At 41.1% G+C, this 22205-nt stretch overlaps 1 protein-coding gene across 3 annotated transcripts in view; it reads right to left on the bottom strand.

Annotated features, from left to right (window-relative positions):
- DDX42 (DEAD-box helicase 42) overlaps positions 1 to 22172 on the bottom strand; it is a 50539-nt gene extending 28367 nt beyond the window's left edge. Inside the window, exons 1-3 of one of the 3 annotated variants that reach the window (XM_047756956.1) lie at positions 21830 to 22172; positions 8427 to 8659; positions 5953 to 6103 (exon numbers count right to left, since the gene is read on the bottom strand). In XM_047756956.1, coding sequence (XP_047612912.1) covers positions 5953 to 6103; positions 8427 to 8647 — 372 coding nt within the window. In that variant the 5' untranslated portion in view covers positions 8648 to 8659; positions 21830 to 22172. Of the gene's footprint in view, positions 1 to 5952; positions 6104 to 8426; positions 8660 to 21829 lie in introns of those variants that run through there. The other 2 variants (XM_047756955.1, XM_047756957.1) reach the window with 2 other exon arrangements.
- Positions 22173 to 22205: the final 33 nt, after the last annotated feature.

A 22205-nucleotide genomic window follows, 5' to 3' on the forward strand; every position in this document is an offset into this window, starting at 1 on the left:
AACCAAAGATTACTCTAGCCAGAAGATACTCTCATTCAGATTTGAAGGACAAATCAAAAGCTTTACAGACAAGCAAAAGCTAAGAGAATTCAGGACCACTAAGCCGGCTTTACAACAAATACTAAAGGAACTTCTCTAGGTAGAAAAGGCCATAACTAGAAACAAAAATAGTATAAATGACAAGGCTCACCAGTAAAGGCACACATATAAGTAAAAGTAGGAAGTCATCCATACACAAATATGCTACCAAAACCAGAAATCATGAGAAGAGGAGGGTACAAGTGCAGGATACCGGAGATGCACTTGCAATTAAGAGACCAAAAACTTAAAAACAATCTTGTATACATATAGACTCCTATATCAAAGCTTCATGGTAAATGTAAACCAAAAATCTACAAGAGATACACAAATAAAAAGCAATTCAAACACAACACTAAAGACAGTGATCAAACCACAAAAGAAGAGAACAAGAGAAGGAAAGAAAAAAGACCAACAAAAGAAATCCAAAACAATTAATAAAATGGCATTAAGAACATACATATCAATAATTGCTTAAATGTAAATGGACTAAATCCCTCAACCAAAAGACACAGACTGGCTGAATGGATACAAAACCAAGACCCACATATATGCTGTCTTCAAGAGACCCACCTCAATTCTAGGGACACAAACAAATTGAAAGTGAGAGAATGGAAGAAAATATTCCATGTAAATGGAAATCAAAAGAATAACATTACTTATTTCAGACAAAGTAGACCTTAAAGATTATAAGAGACAAAGGACATTACATAATGATCAAAGGATCAATCCAAGAAGAAAATACAACAACTGTTGAATATGTGCATTCAACATAGGATCACCTCAATATATAAGGCAACTGCTAATAACCTTAAAAGGAGAAACTGACAATTAACGCAATAATTGCTGGGGACTTTAACACCCCACATACAGCAATGGAAAGATCACCCAGACAGAAAATGAACAAGGCAACACAGGCCCTAAATGATGCATTAGACCAGATGGACTTAATAAATATTTATGGAACATTCCATCCAAAAGCAGTGGAATACACATTCTTCTCAAGTGTGCAGGGAACATTCTCTAGGACAGATCACATTTTGGGCCATCAATCAAGCCTCAATAAATTTAAGAAAATTGAAATCACATCAAGCATCTTTCTGACCACAATGCTATATGACTGAAAACCAACAAGAAAAAAAACTGCAAAAAAACATAAACACAGAGACTAAACATGCTACTGAACAACCAATGGATCACTGAAGAAATCAAAGAGGAAATTTAAAAATGCCTAGAAGCAAATGACAACAAACACAACAATCCGAAACCTATGAGATGCAGCAAAAGCAGTTCTGAGAGAGAAGTTTACAGCAATACAAGCCTACCACAGGAAACAAGAACAATCTCAAATAAACAACCTAACTCTACATCTAAAGCAACTAGAGAGAAGAACAGACAAAATCCAATGTTAGCAGAAAAGAAAGAAGTCATAAACATCTGAGCAGAAGTACATGAAATACAAATGAAGAAAACCATAGAAAAGATCAATGAAACTAAAAGCTGGTTCTTTGAAAAGATCAACAAAACTGAAAAATCCTTAGCCAGAGTCAACAAGAAAAAAAGGACTCAAATCAATAATATCAGAAATGAAAAAGAGAAGTTACGTCAGTATATCACAGAACTACAAAGGATCATAAGAGACTACTACAAGCAACTATATGCCAATAAAACGGACAATTTAGAAGAAATAACAAATCTTAGGAAAGTACAATCTTCCAAGACTAAACCAAGACGAAATAGAAAAGATGAATGGACCAATCACAAGTACTGAAATTGAAACTAATTAAAAAACTTCCAAGAAACAAAGTCCAGGACCAGATGGCTTCGCACGTGAATTACATCAAAAATTTAGAGATGAGCTAACACCTATCCTTCAGAAACTATTCTAAAAAACTGCAGAGGTAGGAACACTTCCAAACTCATTCTATGAGGCCACCCTTTCCCTGATACCAAAACCAGACAAAGATATATAAAAAAAGAAAATTACGGCCCAATATCACTGATTAACATAAATGCAAAAACCCTCAACAAAATTATAGCAAACTGAATCCAGCAATATATTTAAAGGTTTGTATACAATGACCAAGTGGAATTTATCCCAGGAGTGCAAGGATTTTTCAATAATTGCAAATCAACCAGTGGGATATAACCACATTTAACAAACTGAATAAAAACCATATGATCTCTCAAGAGATGCAGAAAAAGCTTCTGACAAAATCCAACACCCATTTCTGATAAAAGAGAAGTTATGGAGTTCTCATCGTGGCTCAGTGGTTAAAGAATCTAACTAGAACCATGAGGTTGCAGGTTCGATCCCTGGCCTCACTCAGTGGGTTAAGGATTCAGCATTGCTGTGAGCTGTGGTGTAGGTCGCAGATGCAGCACAGATCCCACGTGCTGTGGCTCTGGCATAGGCCTGTGGTTACAGCTCTGATTAGACCCCTAGCCTGGGAACTTCCATATGCCGTGGGAGCAGCCCTAGAAAAGACAAAAAGGCAAAAAAAAAAAAGTTACAACAGGACATCACAGAACTACAAAGGATCATAAAAGACTACTACAAGCAACTATATGCCAACTATATGATAAAAATCCTCCAGAAAGTGGGCAAAGAGGGAGCCTACCTCAACATACTAAAGACCATATATGACAAACCCACAGCTTAGCATCATTCTCAATGGTGAAAAGCTGAAAGAACTCCTGCTAACATTAGGAACAAGACAAGGATGTCCACTTTCACCACTACTATTCAACATAGTTTTGGAAGTCCTAGCCACAGCAATCAAAGAAAAAGAAAAAAAAATCCAAGCTGGAAAAGAAGAAGTAAAACTATCACTGTTTGCAGATGACATGATACTATACCTAGAAAATCCTAAAGACACTACCAGAAAACTGTTAGAGCTCATCCATGAACTCGGTAAAGTTGCAGGATACAAAATCAATACACTGAATTTGACTGCATTTCTATATACCAACAATGAAAGATCAGAAAGAGAAATTATAGAAACAAACCCATTTAGGAGTTCCCATCGTGGCACAGTGGTTAACAAATCCGACTAGGAACCATGAGGTTGCGGGTTCAATCCCTGCCCTTGCTCAGTGGGTTAAGGATCTGGCGTTGCCCTGAGCTGTGGTGTAGGTCGCAGATGCGGCTTGGATCCCACATTGCTGTGGCTGTGGCGTAGGCCAGTGGCTACGGCTCCGATTAGACCCCTAGCCTGGGAATCTCCATGTGCCGTGGAAGCGGCCCTAGAAAAGGCAAAAAAACAAACAAAACAAAACAATCTCATTTACCACTGCATCAAAAGGAATAAAATACCTAGGACTAAACCTACCTAAAGAGAAAAAAGACCCGTATTATGAAAACTGTAAGATGCTGATGAAAGAGATCAAAGATGATACAAACAGATGGAAAGATATACCATGCTCCTGGACTGGAAGAATCAATATTATCAAAATGACTATACTACCAAAAGCGATCTACAGTTTCAGTGCAATCCCTATCAAATTACCAATGGCATTTTTCACTAGAACAAAGTATTTTAAAGTTTGTCTGGAAGAACAAAAAACCCAGAATAGCTAAAGCTATCCTAAGAAAAAGGGAGCTGGAGGAATCAGGCTCCCTGACTTCAGACTATACTGCTAAACTATAGTCATCAAAACAGTGTGGTACTGGCACAAAACAGAAATACAGATCAGTGGAATAGGACAGAAAGCCCAGAATTAAACCCATGCATTTATGGTCAACCAATCTATGACAAAGGAGACAAGAAAACACATGGGAAAAAAAAGTCCCTTCAATAAATGGTGCTGGCAAAATTGGACAGCTACACATAAAAGAAAGAAATTAGAATATTCCCTAACACCACACACAAAAATAAACTCGAAATGGATTAAAGACCTAGATATAAGAGCAGACACTATAAAACTCCTACAGGAAAACACAGGCTGAACACTGAAATAAACCGCAGCAATATCAACCTCCTAGAGTAATGACAATAAAAACAAAAATAAACAAATGGGACCTAATTAAACTTAAAAGTTTTGTGCACACCAAAGGAAACCTTAAACAAAATGAAAAGACAACAGGGAGTTCCCTTCATGGCTCAGTGGTTAATGAACCCGACTAGGATCCATGAGGATGCGGGTTCAATCCCTGGCCTCACTCAGTGGGTTAAGGATCTGGCATTGCCATGAGCTGTGGTGCAGGTTGCAGATGTGGCTCAGATCCCATGTTGCTGTGGCTGTGGTACAGGCTGGCAGCTGAAGCTCTGATTTGACCCCTAACCTGGGAACTTCCATATGCCACAGGAGTGGCCCTAAAAAGACCAAAAAAAAAAAAAAAGACAAGACAGAGAAAATATTTGCAAATGAACCAACTGAAGGGCATTAATCTCCAAAATATATAAACACCTCCTGCAGCTCAATACCAAAAAAACAAACAACCCCATCAAAAAATGGGCAGAAGATCTAAACTGACAATTCCCCAAAGAAGGTGGCCAAAAAACACATGAAAAGATGTTCAATATCACTAACTATTAGAGAAGTGCAAGTCAAAACTACTATGAGGTACATCAGCCAGAATGGCCATCATCAAAAAGTCTACAAACAATAAATGCTGGAGAGGATGTGGAGAAAAGGGAGCCATTTTACACTGGTGGCAGGAATGTAAATTAGTGCAACCACTGTGGAAAACAGGATAGAGGTACCTCAAAAAAGTAAAAACAGAATTACCATATGATTCAGCAATCCCATTTCTGGGCATCTATCCAGAGAAAACCCTGACTCGAAAAGACACGTGTACCCCAGTGTTCATTGCAGCACTATATACTATAGTCAAGACATGGAAACAACCTAAATGTCCATCATTTATATATTTTGGAGATTAATGATGGACATTAATGATGGAGTGGAAAAGATGTGGTACATATACACAATGGCATATTACTCAGCCATAAAAAGGAATGAAATAATGGCATTTGCAGCAACATGGATGGACCTAGAAATTATCATGCTAAGGAAGTTAAGACACTGAGACACAAACATCATATGCTATCACTTATATGTGGAATCTAAAAAATGGATACAATGAGCTTATCTGCAGAATAGAAACTGACTCACAGACTTTGGAAAACTTATGGTTACCAAAGGAGAGGTTTGGAAGGGGAGGGATGGAAGGGGGGCTTGGCATGGAAAAGTTGTTAAAATTAGATTGTGATGATAGTTGTACAACTCTGGTAAAATTCACTGAGTTAAAAATATTTAAAGAATTCATAATTTTAGCAAGTTCCTTAAGTTTATTTTACATAAATATGTATTTAATAAGTGCTAAATTGAATAATATTCCACTTAAGAATACATCAAGAATTATTCAAACAAAACACACACAAATCTTAAGCTACTATGCTCAAAGCTTATAGTTCAAATTCCTAGATATCAGTCATCTCTGAAAATGCTACAGGCACATGGAAGTATATTTAAGAAATTATAGGCGTTTCCTTCGTGGCTCAGCAGTTGACAAATCTGATTAGGATCCATGAGGATACTTGTTCGATTCCTGGCCTTGCTCAGTGGGTTAAGGATCTGGCGTTGCCATGAGCTGTGGTGTAGGTTGCAAACAGGGCTCAGATCCTGAGTTGCTGTACCTCTAGTGTAGGCCAGCAGCTGCAGCTCCAATTGGACCCCTAGCCCAGGAACGTCCACATGTTGAGGGCGCGCCTCTAAAAAAGCAATAAAAAAAAAATTTACAGAATACAAAAGCAAGATTCTCCAAATAAAAGCCTAAGAAACAAATTCTGCAGGAAGACTAATGCACTAGGTTAATTTGATCTATTTCTAATCACTAAAGATTTTAACATTAACAGAGTTGACACTTGCCTCCACTTCAGCCATGAATGCCTCTAATGGATCATCATCGCTGTCAGAATCAACTGGCTTGGAATGGAATTGCTGGCGGGTAGGTGAGTTTTCAGCAGGAATGTAAGGTAAATCAACATTGCTAGAATCTTCTTCCTCATCTTCAAAATATCTGAAAATTAAGAGCATGATTGATGAAGTGAGTATTTAATTTGGGGTCAAGTGAATCTTTCCTTTAACACAAATTTTTATTATGGTATATGGAACTATTAAGACATTTAAACTCTACAGGTCAAACAGGAGCCCTCTGCTTAGGACTTTTTGCCTTTGGCTTAGGACTTAACTATTAAGAATCACTTAAGGGAGTTCCTATTGCAGCTCAGTGGAAACAACCCAACTAGTATCCAAGAGGATGCTGGTTCTATCCCTGGCCTTGCTCAGTGAGTTAAGGACCTGGCACTGCTGTGAGCTGTGGTGTAGGCTGGAGACACAACTCAGATCCTGCGTTGCTGTGGCTGTGGCATAGGCCAGCAGCTGTAGCTCCAATTCGACCCCCAGCTTGGGAACTTACATATGCCACACTCACGGCCAAAAAAAGAAAAAAGAAAAAAAATCACCTGAAGAGTTCCCTGGTGGTGCAGTGGGTTAAGGATATAGCATTGTCACTGCTGTGGCTCAGGTTCGATCTCTAGCTTGGGGAATTTCCACATACTGCGGGTACAGCCAAAAAAAAAAAAGAGAGAATCACTTAACACATGCCAAATTCTAATACTGAAAAAAAAAAAAAAAATCACAGCAGTTTCTCCATTTCAATAGTGCCTGTTAAAAATCACATTTTCAGTTGTGCCAAAAGGGATCAGTTTGCAGTATGAACTTAGTATATCACTGTTGACTAGATATAACAAATATTAAACCAACGTTTTAGTAATAACTACAATGGAATATAATCTTTAAAAATTGTGAATCACTGTTTTATACCTGAAACTTACATAACATCCTCACTAAACTAAGTATTCAGAAAAGAACTTCAAAGTCTGGAAAAACTGTCATTTCCCCTCTAACAAACATCCCAGAAAATAGTATCTATAGAGTATAAGTTAAAACATAACAAGGAGTTCCCATCGTGGCTCAGTAGAAATGAATCTGACTAGGATCCATGAAGATGAGGGTTCAATCCCTGGCCTCCATCAGTAGGTTAAGGATCCAGCGTTTCCGTGAACTGTGGTGTAGGTTGCAGATGTGGCTGGGATCTGGTGTTGCTGTGAGAGTGGTATAGGCTAGTGCCTACAGTGCCAATTTGACCCCTAGCCTGGGAACCTCCATATGCCAAGGGTGCAGCCCTAAAAAGACCAAAAAACAAAATAAGATGAAAACACCATTTAGACCTTACTTCAGAATTAATGAAATAGTAATACAACCAAATAGTAGCTTAAAGAAATCACAGTCACAGCTTTAAAATTTTAAAGCATTTCAAATCTTCATCTTAAAAGCACTGCTATGTGCTACACACACATATAAACATATATTCATTTATATAGTAGTTTCATTTAAAATATCTCTGAACTGGTACTGATCCTTGACTTTGCTGAATCTTAAACATCTACCACTGTATTTAATTGCTAAATAACATACCAACTTTTAAAAATGCTGCTGTGTACTTTAAAACCTCTGATCTTGAGTTTTCTTTAGTAACTTAAAAACTCAAGCAGTGTCACAAACACATTGGGAATAACAGCAATACAGGATTTCTTCAGACTCAGTAAAGAGAGAAGTTAAAATCTCTAAGGAACTAGAGCTCTAACTTTCAAAACCCCAGCTTTTTATAGCCATCAACTTATTAGACAATGAAGTTCAAAAAAGTAAATGTAACTGGTAAATGTTTCCTAAAAACTGTAGGCAAAAATCTGAGCAGATTTTCCTGCCATTGTAAGATGTTACAACATAATAGTTTCAAGGACTTGGGTGTTGAGACAAATATGGCGTAAACAAAAAACTTTAGTAAAGACCATTGAAAGCCACGTGAATTATTTAAAACTCTTCAGCTATATTTAGGTTTCAAGGGCCTCAAATCCTTTTTGGAACAAGCGAAAGTAAAGGAGCACACAAGTATTACATTCCTTACCAATGAGTAAACTTGTCAATTTAACTTGTTAGGAACAATGCAAATCAGTGAGACAACCAATTAAGGAAGTTGTTTTATTATTTGAGAAACAAATGGCTTCAATTTCTACTGATGGAATGAATAACTCAAAGGCTAACCATTCCTAAATTACCAGGAACTGTGGTGCAGCAGAAATGAATCCTATTAGTATCCACGAGGATGTGAGTTCCATCTCTGGCCTCACTCAGTGGGTCGCAGTCTGGTGTGGGTGTGGCTGTGGCTGTGACATAGGCCAGCAGCTGTAGCGCCAATTCGATCCTAGCCTGAGAACTTCCATATGCTGGGGGTATGGCCCTAAAAAGCAAAAAAAAAATTACCAGGAGCTACCACTTACGCATTTTCTTCATCAAAGTTAGCCCGTTTAGAACCAATTTTGTAGAAAGAAGGGAGCTGCGGTGGAGCCGTCTTTCCAAATCCAGAAGAAGAGCTGGTTGCCCCAAAGGCACTATGGGACTGTTGTGGGAGTTTTGGTTCCTCCTTCTTTCCAGCACTGATGGCAAAACCTCCAAAGCCAAATCCCCGCTTAGTGCCAGGGCCACCTTTATTCCAGTTCATGGTGCCAATGATCTGTTTGGAACAAGACACACTAATATAAATTCAACTTTATAAACAGCCCACTGATTGTCTCTTCCAGCCTTTACCTACTATTTTAAACTTTTGCCTCTCAATTAAAACTTTTAAACTTTGTACATCAGATATGCAATATGCTAACATCAACGAAACGGTCACATTTAAGAAACTGTTATTTTACTGAGTTCTCAATCTAAACAGGAATGCAGTATTTAATATCAGTCCCCTCAAAAGGATTTGACCGCTGATTCAACTTCTTATTCAGTTAAGCATCAATCAAATCAGCTCAAAAACAACACCTTATACCTTTTTAGTCTTAGTTCCACAAACCTTTTCTTTAATGACACAAGTTACCTAAGTTTTGTAAATAGCAGAAAACCCAGAAAGCAAAAAGGAACAAAATTTAACTCCACCTGAAATTTCCTCTCCCAGATATGTAATTTTTTTTTATCTTTTGGTATTTTTTCTATGCATGTGTGTATACACACTCAACTTAAAACCAAAACTGATGTACTGCACATATCATTTTAGTTTTTTTACTTAATGATATACATGAACATTTAAAAAATATCAATAAATACATTTCTCAGAGTTCCTGTTGTGGCTAAGTGGTAACAAACCCAACTAGCATCCATGAGGACCAGGTTCAATCCCTGGCCTTGCTCAGTGGGTTAAGGATCCGGCATTGCCTTGAGCTGTGGAGTATGTTGCAGACGAGGCTCAGATCCTGTGTTGCTGTTGCTGTGGCGCAGGCCAGTAGCTGCAGCTCCAATTTGATCCCTAGCCTTCCATATGCCAAGAGTGCAGCCCTAAAAAAGCAAAAACAAACAAACTACAACAAAAAAATATATATGTGTGTGTGTATACACATACTTCTCAACCACTGTTTCATTAAACTGTGAAACATATCATATAGCTGTATGTTTGTGCATTCTCTTAATTATTTCCTCAGGATCAACTCTTTATTTTTTTTCAAAAAATTTATTTTTTTGGTCTTTTTGCCATTTCTTGAGCCGCTCCTGCGGCATATGGAAGTTCCCAGGCTAGGGGTCGAATCAGAGCTATAGCCACCAGCCTATGCCAGAGCCACAGCAACACCAGATCCCAGCCTCATCTGCAACCTACACCACAGCTCACGGCAACGCCGGATTCTTAACCCACTGAGCAAGGCCAGGGACCGAACCTGCAACCTCATGGTTCCTAGTCAGATTCGTTAACCGCGGCGCCACGACGGGAACTCCAGGATCAACTCTCTATGTGTAATTTCTTAGTCAAAGGCAATGCGCATTCTAAGGTTAAAAAACATTTTAGGAGTTCCCATCGTGGTACAGCAGAAATGAATCTGACTAGGAACCATGAGGTTGTGGGTTGGACCCCTGGCCTCGCTCAGTGGGTTGAGGATCTGGTGTTGCCATGGCCTGTGGTGTAGGTCACAGATGAGGCTCAGATCTGGCATTGCTGTGGCTGTGGTGTAGGCCAGAAGCTACAGCTCCAATTAGACCCCTAGCCTGGGAACCTCCATGTGCCGTGGGTGTGGCCCTGAAAAGGACAAAAGACACCCCCCCCCCCAAAAAAAAGCAAGCATGTGTTACACATATACACACCACTGCATAAAACAGATGATTAAGAAGTTCCCATCATGGCACAGTGGAATCTGACTAGCAACCATGAGGTTGTGGGTTCAATCCCTGGCTTCACTCAGTGGGTTAAGGATCTGCGTTGTGGTGAGCTGTGGTGTAGATCACAGATGGGGCTAGCATCTGGCATTGCTATGGCACAGGCCTGCAGCTGTAGCTCCAATCTGACCCCTAGCCTGGGAATCTCCATATACTGAGGATGCAGCCCTAAAAAGCAAAAAAAAAGAGATGATTAACAAGAACCTACTGTATAGCACAGGAAAATCTACTCAATAGTTTGTAATAACCTATATGGGAAAAAAGAATGGATATATTTATAAGTATGACTGATTCACTTTGCTGTACACCTGAAACTAATACAACATTGTACGTTAACTACACTACAATAAAATAAACAAACAAAAAGCACGTGTTACATATACAGAAATAGGTGGTAGGCTGTTTATCAAAATGTTAATGGCAGTTATCTGATTTTTACTTTTCCTTTGTATTAAAGTTTACCATTAATAAGAAAAGTTTAAATGTTTATTTTTTATTTTTTAATTTTTTTCATCTTTTTGCCATTTTCTTGGGCTGCTCCTGCGGCATATGGAGGTTCCCAGGCTAGGGGTCGAATTGGAGCTGTAGACGCCAGCCTACGCCAGAGCCACAGCAACGTGGGATCCGAGCCGCGTCTGCGACCTACACCACAGCTCATGGCAACGCTGGATCCTTAACCCACTGAGCAAGGCCAGGGATCGAACCCGCAATCTCATGGTTCCTAGTCGGATTAGTTAATCACTGAGCCAGGACGGGAACAAAAGTTTAAATGTTTATAGTAGACTCTGAAGACAATGTGAAAAAGAGTTCAAAAAACTGCTTTTTTTTGATGACATTATTGAAAGAAACAGGAAAATCATTCTTCTTTTCTGGTTCTATGCTCCTGCACCAAATATACCTTATAGGTTTTGTTTCAACTGTTAATATACAGCACTTAGTTCGGTCTGCTTAGAATTACATTTGATTTATGCTATGTCAGTCTCTACCCTCAGTTCCAGGTAGAGACTGTCTTTACTCATTTTAGACCTTTCATAAAAGTTATTCACGCTAAAATAAGTACTTAAGAAAGAATTTAATTGAACTTAAGAAGAAGGCCATTTCCTGCCTTCTTCAGAATCCTTTAAGGGGAAATCAACATAATTCTAGTGAGATGAGATTTAATAAGACTATTTACAAGCCAGAAAATTTTAGCATCTGATATTATTTAACCCATCTGTGAGCCTGGCTTTACAAAACCTGTTCCTAAGCAACAAAAATGACAGACTCTGAATTTTAACATTTTTTTCCTAGTGTATATATTGTATAACAAGGGGCTGACAATAAATAAGTCACAGAAATCAGTAAGTAGGCAAAGGAAGGATGGGGAAAAAGAAAAACCTTTAGGTTTGGGTAGATTTTAAGAATTATGTGAATAATCTCCTACCAGGAAAACTTTCAATGGTTTACTGAAAGCTTGCTAATAAGGAAGAATCAGCACTGTATTAGGTGCTGGGCATTTATAGATGAAAGATACAACCCCATTCTCAAGGCGTTCACAACATGATGAGTTCTTACAGAGGTACTGCATAAAGTGGCATTTGCTGATGGCCCAGGAGAAGGGTACCCAACCTATAATGAATAGAGAGGAAGGCACAGTTTCTCTGGAGATGATACTGTAGTTAACTTGTTAAATCTGAAAAGGCATTAGACTAAGGAAGAGGTGTCGGAAGAGAGTATTTTATTTTTTTTTCATTTATTTTATTTTTTTTGTCTTTCGTCTTTTCTAGAGCCACACCTGTGGTACATGGGAGGTTCCCAGGCTAGGGGTCGAATTGGAGCTACAGCTGCCGGCCTACACCAGAGCCACAGCAACGCAGGATCCGAGCCACGTCTGCAACCTACACCACAGCTCATGGCAAAGTCGGATCCTTAACCCACTGAGCGAGGCCAGGGATCAAACCTGCAACCTCATGGTCCCTAGTCGGATTCATTAACCACTGAGCCGCGATGGGAACTCCAGAAGAGAGCATTTTAGATTGAAGGCACTATAAGTTCTACCACGGAGAACTGGAAATATTTCAGTACAGCTAGAATTCAGTAGGACATCTGGGAAAGCTGAAGGGCACATGCTCAGGAAGACCAGCAGGGCCCAGATAAACAGTTTAGTAATGCTATGCTAAGAATACACCATACAAAACTGCATTTTGCCAGCTCTAAGGAATCATTAATTTTAAGCAAAAACAGGGAATGTTTCAGATCAGTTTTAGAAAGAGTAGATGAGATAGTAGGAAAAGTTAGTAGAAAAGTGGTTAGGAAATTATAAAAATACAGATGTAAAGTGACAAGGTACTGAACAACTAGGCAAGTGGCTATAAGGAAGGGGGCAGCAGATCTGAGCAGATTCCTTACTTAGGAATCTATGAGGGACAATCAACTGGGGTGAGTGACACAATGATATGTGGAGCTAAGGACAAAGGAAAAGTCTAGAATAACTCTGGAGGCTTTTACAGATTGGGTGAATAGTGACGTCTCTGTTAAATCTGATAAGGATGGAGATCTAGAAAAGCCAGGTGTGGAGAAGCAGGCAGAAGGTGGTATCAATTCTGTACCTATGGGAGAGCTAAGGAGAACTGGCAAGTAAGGTCTGTACCTGCAGACAGAGATCTGGGATGGAGCTATAGATTTGATATGAGGTTACTGATATAGATAAGCCAGCAGAGAGAGGGCACAGAGAGCAAGAAAAGGGGCAAGCCAATCTTAGTGTTGGTCAAAGTTTAGGACTGTGCAGGGGAAGAGAAGCTCACGTGGAAACTTGAGAAGGAACAGAGAGGGAGAGAGGACAGCAGAGAATAGCAACGCAGATGCTAAGACAAGGTCTATAGGCAGAAATAAATGTCCAATGTTAAAAACTAAAGTCAAGTGAGTTAAGAACTAAAGAGCCTCTGTTGGAGCAGCGGGGCAGAGTTAAGGAATGACTGGTAATTAAGTGGTAGATAGAGGATGAAGACTAAGCCAAGAGGAGTGCAGATTACTTTCTAGGCCATCTACCAATGACAGGAAGAAGCACATGAGGTGTTAAAATTTGTTGGAAAAGCCAACAAATTAAAAAACTGAAGACGCAGGATGACAAGAAAAATCGATGAATGAGGTATGAAGCGACCCAAAGAGACGAGATCAAAACATTTTAACATGGACTAAATAACTCTTTCCTCCAGACTAAGGGCAGGAGAAAAGGATGGGCAAAGATGTAAATTAATTCTACTAAATAATCAAAGGGCCCAAGTTACAAAATAAGTCAAATACTTGGTTTTAAAACTTCAACTTCTGCCACAAAGAGGCAGGAAGTGAGACCTTGGGCAGGGGAGAGTTGCTTAATGGTTTACAAACATAAGATGAAAAATACGCAATAATTTTTTAACTCCTTGGAGATTTGGATCAACTAAAAGACTGGAGAAAACTGAAGTGCCCCCAAGCCTCTCACTAGTGTGAGCTAGGTCACACTGCCCATTTTCCCTAATTAACAGCCTCAAGCAAGGCCAAACTACCAAACTATTGCGCTTTCTATACACCCACTAACTAGATTGTTGGCTCCATAAGGGCAGAGACTTTGCATATTTTTCCAAAACAGTATCCTTAGCACCTAGCACGTGTACAGTACTCAAAAAATTTTCGTTGAATGAATAAATATCATGCATTTAGGCTCTTCAAAATTCATCCCCATATTTGTGAAAGCCATCATCTCCCATTATTACAAACCTTGCTATCTAGCCACTGAGCCCTCTTATTAAATCTAAGCCAGATCATCCTCAGTGCACCACTAATTCCCTATTTTCTTGACAACAGCTTTTCCTACTATTAGTCCACGTATATGGCCACACACCCTTCACAATCAGAGGTCTGAGGCACCACAGCTCATATAGAAGCAGAAGACGGCAAAACAAATCTGTTTGGTTTTATGATGCTTAAAAAAAGGAACCATCCTCTATTTAGACTATTAAAAATTTTTTTTTCTATTTTTTGTCTTTTTGCCTTTTCTTGGGCTGCTCCCGTGGCATATGGAGGTTCCCAGGCTAGGGGTCGAATTGGAGCTACAGCTGCCAGCCTACACCAGAGCCACAGCAACGCGGGATCCGAGCCACGTCTGCAACCTACACCACAGCTCACGGCAACGCCAGATCGGTAACCCACTGAGCGAGGGCAGGGATCGAACCCGCAACCTCATGGTTCCTAGTCGGATTCGTTAACCACTGCACCACGATGGGAACTCCAGGTTATTAAAATTTATTTTCATTCTCTGAGCAAACACTGGAGAAGAGGCATCATCTAAACAGTTAATAAGGAAATCCTAAGGGAGTTCCCACTGTGGCCCAGCAGGTTAAGGAGCCAGTGCTGTATCTGAGGTGGTGTGGGTTCAATCCCTGGCCTGGCACAATGAGTTAAGGATTTGGCATTGCTACAGCTGTGGCACAGGTCACAGCTGTGGCTTGGATTCCATTCCTGGCCTGGGAACTTCCATATGCCGTGAGTGTGGCCAAAAGAAAAAAAAAGTAACAAAGTCAAAATACAGTGAGGATATTAAAAAATTAATCGTAATCCTTCTATTTGTGGGTTTCTCTTTAATGCTTCCTTTATTTGGTCTTAAGACATGAGTGCACAGGCACACACAAACTTCAGAGCTTTCCCTCAGGTTATAATAATATGCCTGGTACATCCTGGCAAACTCCTATCAAATAGCTCTGAAATTTTACCTCTGCCTCCATAAACACTTCTCAAATTGATGACAGACAGATGAAAATACACAATAGCTTCAGGGAATACAGAAATCACTACATGAATTCAGACACTCAGGTAAAGTTCACAGACTCCATTGAAAACAAGGGCAATAAAAACAATTTAAGAAATGGGTAAAGGACATGAATTTCTCCAAAGATATACAAACGGCCAATAAGCATATGAAAAGATGCTCAGCATCACTAATCATCTGGGAAATGCAAATCAAAACTGCATCATCCCACACTCATTAGGATAACTATTATTATTACTACTTCTTTGTTTCTTTTTTAGGGCCACACCCATGGCATAAGGAAGTTCCTAGGGGTCGAGCTGGAGCTACAGCCACCAGCCTACATCACAGCAACGCAGGATCCGAGCCGCATTTTTGGCCTACACCACTGCTCATGGCTGAGTCAGATCCCGACCCACTGAGCAAGGCCAGGGATTGAACCCGAATTCCCATGGTCAGTAGTTGGATTAGTTTCTGCTGTGCCTCAATGGGAACTCCCAAGACAGCTATGAATTAAAAAACAAGAGTTCCCACCTTGGGAGTACCCGTCATGGCTCATCAGTAACAAACCCAACTGGTATCCATGAGGTCACGGGTTTGATCCCTGGCTTCACTCAGTGGGTTAAGGATCCGGCATTGCCGTGAGCTGCGGTGTAGGTTGAAGACATGGCCTGAGGTTGCTGTGGTGTATGCCAGCAGCTACAGCTCCAATTCAACCCCTAACCATATGCCCTAAAAAGACAAAAAAAAAAAAGTGTTCGTACCTTGGCTCATTGGGCTAAGAATTAAACTGCAGCTGTTCTGGCACTGCAGAGGTGCAGGTTCCATGGGTTAAAAGATACAGTGTTGCTGCAGCTGTGGCATAGGTCACAGCTGAGGCTTGAGTTCAATCCTTGGCCTGGGAACTTCCATATGCCATGGTTTCGGCCATTAAAAAAAAACAAACAAAAAAAACCCAAACCAAAAACCCAACACCAGCAGAAAATAACAAGTGTTGGCAAGGATGTGGAGAAACCAGAACACTTGTACACTGCAGGTAGGAATGCAAAAAAGTTCAGCTGCTATGGAAAACAATAAAGTGGTTTCTCATAAAGTTAGTCATAGAACTACCATACGATACAGCATGTACCCAAAAGAACTGAAAGCAGGGACAAACACTTGTAAACTCATGTTCACAGTAGCATTATTCACAACAGCCAAAAGGTGGAGGCAGCCCAAGTGTCCATCAATGGATGGATGAATAAATGCGACAAGAAGCAATAGCATTCAGCCTTAAAAAGGAACAAAATTATGGAGTTCCCATTGTGGCTCAGAGGCTTAAGAACCTGACATAATGTCCATGAGGATCCAGGTTCACTTCCTGGCCTCTCTCAGTGAGTTAAGGATCTGACATTGCCATGAGCTGTGGCACAGGTCGCTGACGAGGCTCAGATTCTGCGCTGCTGTGGCTGTGGCGTAGGCCAGCAGCTGTAGCTCCGACTCAACCCCTAGCCTGACAACTTCCATATGCCAAGGGTGTGGCCCTAAAAATGCAAACAAACACCATTAATGTGGATGTAGTTAATGCCCCCCTGAACTGTCCAATTATAAATGGTGAAGGTTTTTTATGTGTATCTTAACCACAGTTTAAAAAAAAAAACAAACTATGAAAATTAAAAAATTAGAATTCTGCCTTCTTCTTTTTTGGGGGGGGGGGCCGCATTCACAGCATATGGAAGTTCCCAGACTAGGGGTCAAATTGGAGCCGTAGCTGCTGGCCTACCCCACAGCTCACGATGCCAGATCCTTAACCCACTGAGTGAGGGCAGGGATCAAACCTGCGTTCTCACGGATGCTAGCAGATTCGTTAACCACTGAGCCACGACGCGAACTCCTGCACGTTTTTTTTACATTGTTATTTTATCCAGTTTATGAGGGAGAATAATGTCCAAACCCCAGTTTCTATTCTGAAATACACTTGTGAAATTTCAACTACTTGTTTTCTCTTTAAAAAACAGTGCTTTTAGGGAGTTCCCGTCGTTGCTCAGTGGTTAACGAATCCGACTAGGAACCATGAGGGTGCGGGTTCAATCCCTGCCCTTGCTCAGTGGGTTAAGGATCCAGCGTTGCCATGAGCTGTGGTGTAGGATGCAGTCACGGCTCAGATCTCGTGCTGCTGCGGCTCTGGTGTAGTTCGGCAGCTACAGCTCTGATTCGACTCCTAGCCTGGGAACCTCCATAAGCCACAGGAGCGGCCCAAGAAATGGCAAAAAGACAAAAAAAAAAAAACAAAAAAACAGTGCTTTTAGGAATTCCCATCCTGGCTCATTGGAAATGAATCTGACTATTATTCATGAGGACACAGGTTTGATCTCTGGTCTTGCTCAGTGTGTTAAGGATCCGGTGTTGCCGTGAGCTGTGGTGTAGGTTGCAGACACGGCTCAGATCTGGTGTTGCTGTGGCTGTGGTGCACACCAGTGGCTACAACTATGATTAGACCCCCAGCCTGGGAACGTCCATATGCCATAGGTGTGGCCCTAAAAAGACAAAACAAAACCAAACCCAATAAACAAAAAAACAGTACTTTTAAAAATAAAACATCTAATCTGAAAAGAATTGGCTGTATAACAGAAACACAAACAAAATTTATGAGCATTTGCTTTAAAGAGAACCTGAGCTGGGTCTTAGAAATAACTTTTATATGGACCAATAACCACTTTCTATTCTGTGCCCAATACCGAGGGAGAACACCTCTCCTTTCCTACCTCCACTATTGCAATAATTTCTAACAAGATTTCTATTATCCAGCCTCCATACTACAATAATCAATAATTTAAAATATACTGAATGCCTATTTTGCCCAGCACTGTTCTAGGTGCTGAGGATGCAGTAAGGGAATCAGACACAACTCCAGCCTTCAAGGAGCTCAACCTGGTCCATTATAAAGAAAAAAACAAACCAAATCATGTAACTTCAGGTAGTAACAAGTGCTACTAAAAGAAACCAACCACTCAAAAATCAACAAGGTAAAAGGTAAGCTATTAAAGACAGAAGTAAGGTCTCTCTGAAGTGACTGATACTTGACATTAGACAGGTAACCCCCACCCCCACAACTCTACTGTTCTAAGAGTGTCTGTTTTATTAGAAAAGTCATGGTGATGTATATCTAAAAGCTGCATTTACAACTAGCAAATATTCCATAATCTATGAGAGGTGACTCTTAGTTGTAAAACATTAAATGGTGAAGTAACAGTGGGTCAGGAATGAACAGTGAAAAGAGGAAATGAATTTTTACCTCCTTTGGCAGGTGTTTGTTAATACTGTGGAACTAGGGAAAGTCACTCTCAACCGAGGTGAGCATTCAGACACTAAGCAAAACCTCCCAGGTTCCTTAGACCCTGGCTGCAAACCTTTCCGCCCTACATTTCTGATCCTGTCATTCCCTTCTATTCACCAGCTCTCCACAGTCAATCAGGCTGGAATGAGGTTCAGTTGTGGCAACAAACTACTTTCCATGCACTTTGGTGAAGGCTCTTCCCCTCACCAAACTTCTCACTATATATTACTTGCCAAAGTCCTATCCTTCAAAGCGCATCACAAATACCAACTCCCAGGAGTTCCCTTGTGACATAAAGGGTTAAGGATCTGACATCACTGCAACGGCTCAGGTCACTGCTGTGGTCCAGGTTTGTTCCCAAGCCCCAGAACTTCTATATGCCGCTGGTGGAGCTAGACAAACAAAAAACCACACACACACAGAACTATGACATGAATGATTCTCCAGAGAAGTGGTACCTCCTTCCTCAAACTCCCTTTCTAATCTTAAGACACCCAATGTTTATTCGTAACTATTTGTGTTCTTGTTTTCTCTCTCTTACTCTTATGAGTTCTATGGCTGAAGAAGCAGGCTTATTCATTTTTTTCTCTTGTGTTTCTGCAGAATACATCCATTATTCACGTTTATTCAATATATAGGAGACCCAAAGAGATTTACAATTTGGCCAAAGAGAAAAATTAAAGATAGCATAAAGCACCTGCCTGGTATTGTCTTAGGCACTGAAGTGCTGTGCTTTGGTAGAAAATCATAACAGCACAGTAAAGTAGTACAGACTATAGAGCGAGGCCACTATATTTAAATACTGGCTTCGCCACTAATTTGATGTGAACCTCATGGAAGTTATTTAGCTTCTTTGGCCTAAATTTCATCTATAAGATGGTAAGACTATCACCTACTTCATATGGTTGGTATGAAAAGGTGAATTCACACACAGAAAAACACTTAGAACAAAGCCTGGCATATGATGCACAATGTTTTAGCCATCATGTTTACTACTATTTTTTTCTCCAGAAATCAACTCTCCACTGGCTACTGGAGATTATCAAGTCAGACCTCTCAAGTTTCTTTCAACTTGGGGATTCCATACCTCAGTGCCACATGACACGTTAGATGTCAGAATTATTATGAACTGACAAATGGGGAAAGGCTTGAGAGCGCTGGAATCCAAGCTAGGCACAGAAAGATATAAGCTGAATAGAGAAGTGTGAAGGAGGAAGACTTTCTATGGAGGAAAGCTAGAAACAGCAAAGTCTAGGAAGTTAGAGTAAGTGTGGAACACGAGGAAAATAATCGGGCTAGAGTTTATGTTTTGGGCAATGGTGGAGAATAAGATATGATTGAAATGACTTTAATAATAGTGGACTAAAACAACTGATTATAAAACTACATTAATGTAGGCGTTCCCACTGCTGTGCAGTAGGTAAAGAATCAACTGCAACGGCTCAGGTCGCTGCTGAGGTGGGGGTTCGATTCAGCGCTCGGCCCAGTGGGTTAAAGGATCTGGTGTTGCTGCAGCTGCAGCTAGGATTCAATCCCTGGCCAAGGAACTTCCATATGCTGCAGGTGTGCCCACTAAAAAAAACAAAAAACACATTACTACTTGTGCTTTTGGAATAAGTCAAAGAGTTCTAGTGACAGCTGATCACCATCTACTCTCTTTAGTAATCTGCCTTGAGAATAACACACACTATAAACCTGTCGGTTCTTTAACAAGAATCTATACAAATCCAAGTATTTCAACATATTCTTCTAAAGCCAAATATAAGTAAATGCTAGATTACACTTATTTTAGAAGCATCTTTTTTGTTAGCTTGAAGAAACTCCGTAAGAGCTGACTACATGAATATCAATTTGATTAAAATATAAAGAACTGTGCTCCTCCACTGACTACACTAAATTATTACAATGTAAGTCAGATCTTACCACTCCTCTGCTCAAAAACCCTCAGACAGTTCCCATCTCAGGCAGAAGAAAAGTGAAATTCTCACAACAGCCTAAAAGGTCCCGGTTGTTCCGAGCCCCGAGGCTCCCCACAGCCCCACCCTCCCAGTTCTTTCTCAGACTTTATCTCCTTCTACTCCCTCATTTGCCCACAGTGCTCCAAGCCTGTAGGTTTTCTAACTATTCCTCTAACAGGCCAGCATTTTCCTCTTAGAGGCCTTTACACCTGCAATTCCCTCTGCCTGGAACATCATTTCCTCAGAAACTAGCTGGGCTCACTCCCTCACATCCTTTTAGTCTGATTAAATACCAACTTATCTATAAATACTTCTCTGACCGCCCTATTTCAAAATGCAAACACCTCCCCATCCCTCTTTCCAGCTTTATTACTTTTTTAACCTAAGGCATTAATATTTTCTAAAAAACAATATAATTTATATATTTGTTTTCTGTTTCTCTTACTCCCTACTGGAAATTAAGCTTCATGAGAGCTGGGGTCACAGACCTAGGACAGGGACAGGTACACAGAAGGTATCCCTGAAAATATTTCTTGGATGAATGAACTCCATATTAGGACATATGATGCCTGTTCCAGGTACATGAAAATACAACATAACATTTTTTTCGACGCTGAAAATCTTAAAAACTTTAGTAGGAAAGACTGACTGACCACTTTCCACTGGGCTTAGCTCTAGTAGGTTAAAATGAACCAAAACATAATTTCCGCCCTTTAGGAGCTCGAGGATGCATATACACGGAAAAATAGACATATAAAGATCATTTACAAAAAAACAGTATATATGGGGAGCCAGGTGAATTTAAATGACTGCCCAAAGGAGAGCCAGAATGCTTCCACTAAGGTGGTAAGTAAGCTTGACTCCCCCTAAATCTTGACTAGTGCGACTGTTTTTATGTTATCGGTGCGTATGCTTGCAACTCCATATAAATAATTTACTCACATCGGATACGCTCTTAAGTAGGCCGAAAAAAAGTTTGTGTGACGATGGTGATGCTCAACACTCAAGGCCACACAAAGATCCCTATGTCTTTTACTGTCTTCAGATTTGGCAACTTTTACCTATGAAGCCCCTCAATTTGGAAACTAGCGCCTGCCAATTGCTAGCAGCTTGGGTCAGAATCCTCCCCTTGGCTATCTCTCTCCCGGAGCCCGGCACGCTGCAAATCCTCTTCCCTAGCAGGGCGGGAGGGCGAGCGCCGCCTCCGGAAAGCCGCCAACTGGGCCTCGGTAAGAGTTGCCGGAAAAGCGGGAGTCGCGGGAGAGCGACAAGGCTCCCAAGGACCCCTCGAGGCTTCAGTCCGGCATTCCCATCCCTCCCCAGCCCCCTGGGCCTCCGGCTCCTGGAGGCTCTGACGACTCTTTGTTAAGAAAAGCCGCGGTTCCCCGGCCCTCGCTAGGCCCCGCACTTGCCTCCGGTGCCCTCAAGGGGTTACGGCCCCGCGTCTAGACCCACCTCACACAAACCTGCTTCTGTGGCTGCAGCTGCAGCTGTTACTACCGCCGACACGGAGAGAATCCCACGGCCCAAAGTACGCGCGGTTCAGGCCCGGTCCCGCCGCACTCCTCTCTCTCCGCCCCCTTAGCCGCCGCCGCCGCCGCCTCTCGGCCCGTTGCTGACGGGGGGAGGGGAGCGAAAGCCAGACATGCGCAGTGCAGACAGCGCGGGCCGAAGGGCGGAGCCTGGGTCTACGGCTCCCGGAAGGCGCTGCGGGCTTCGGACCTAAAAGCTCCGGAATGCTTCACAGACTCCTCAAACGCTTTGACTGGCACTGCCCCTTGCTGAGAGGGTCCATGGCCCGTTTAGGAAGTGGGTCTAGGAGTGCAGAAAG

Source organism: Phacochoerus africanus, chromosome 14 (genome assembly GCF_016906955.1).
Source record: "Phacochoerus africanus isolate WHEZ1 chromosome 14, ROS_Pafr_v1, whole genome shotgun sequence".
NCBI lineage: Eukaryota > Metazoa > Chordata > Mammalia > Artiodactyla > Suidae > Phacochoerus > Phacochoerus africanus.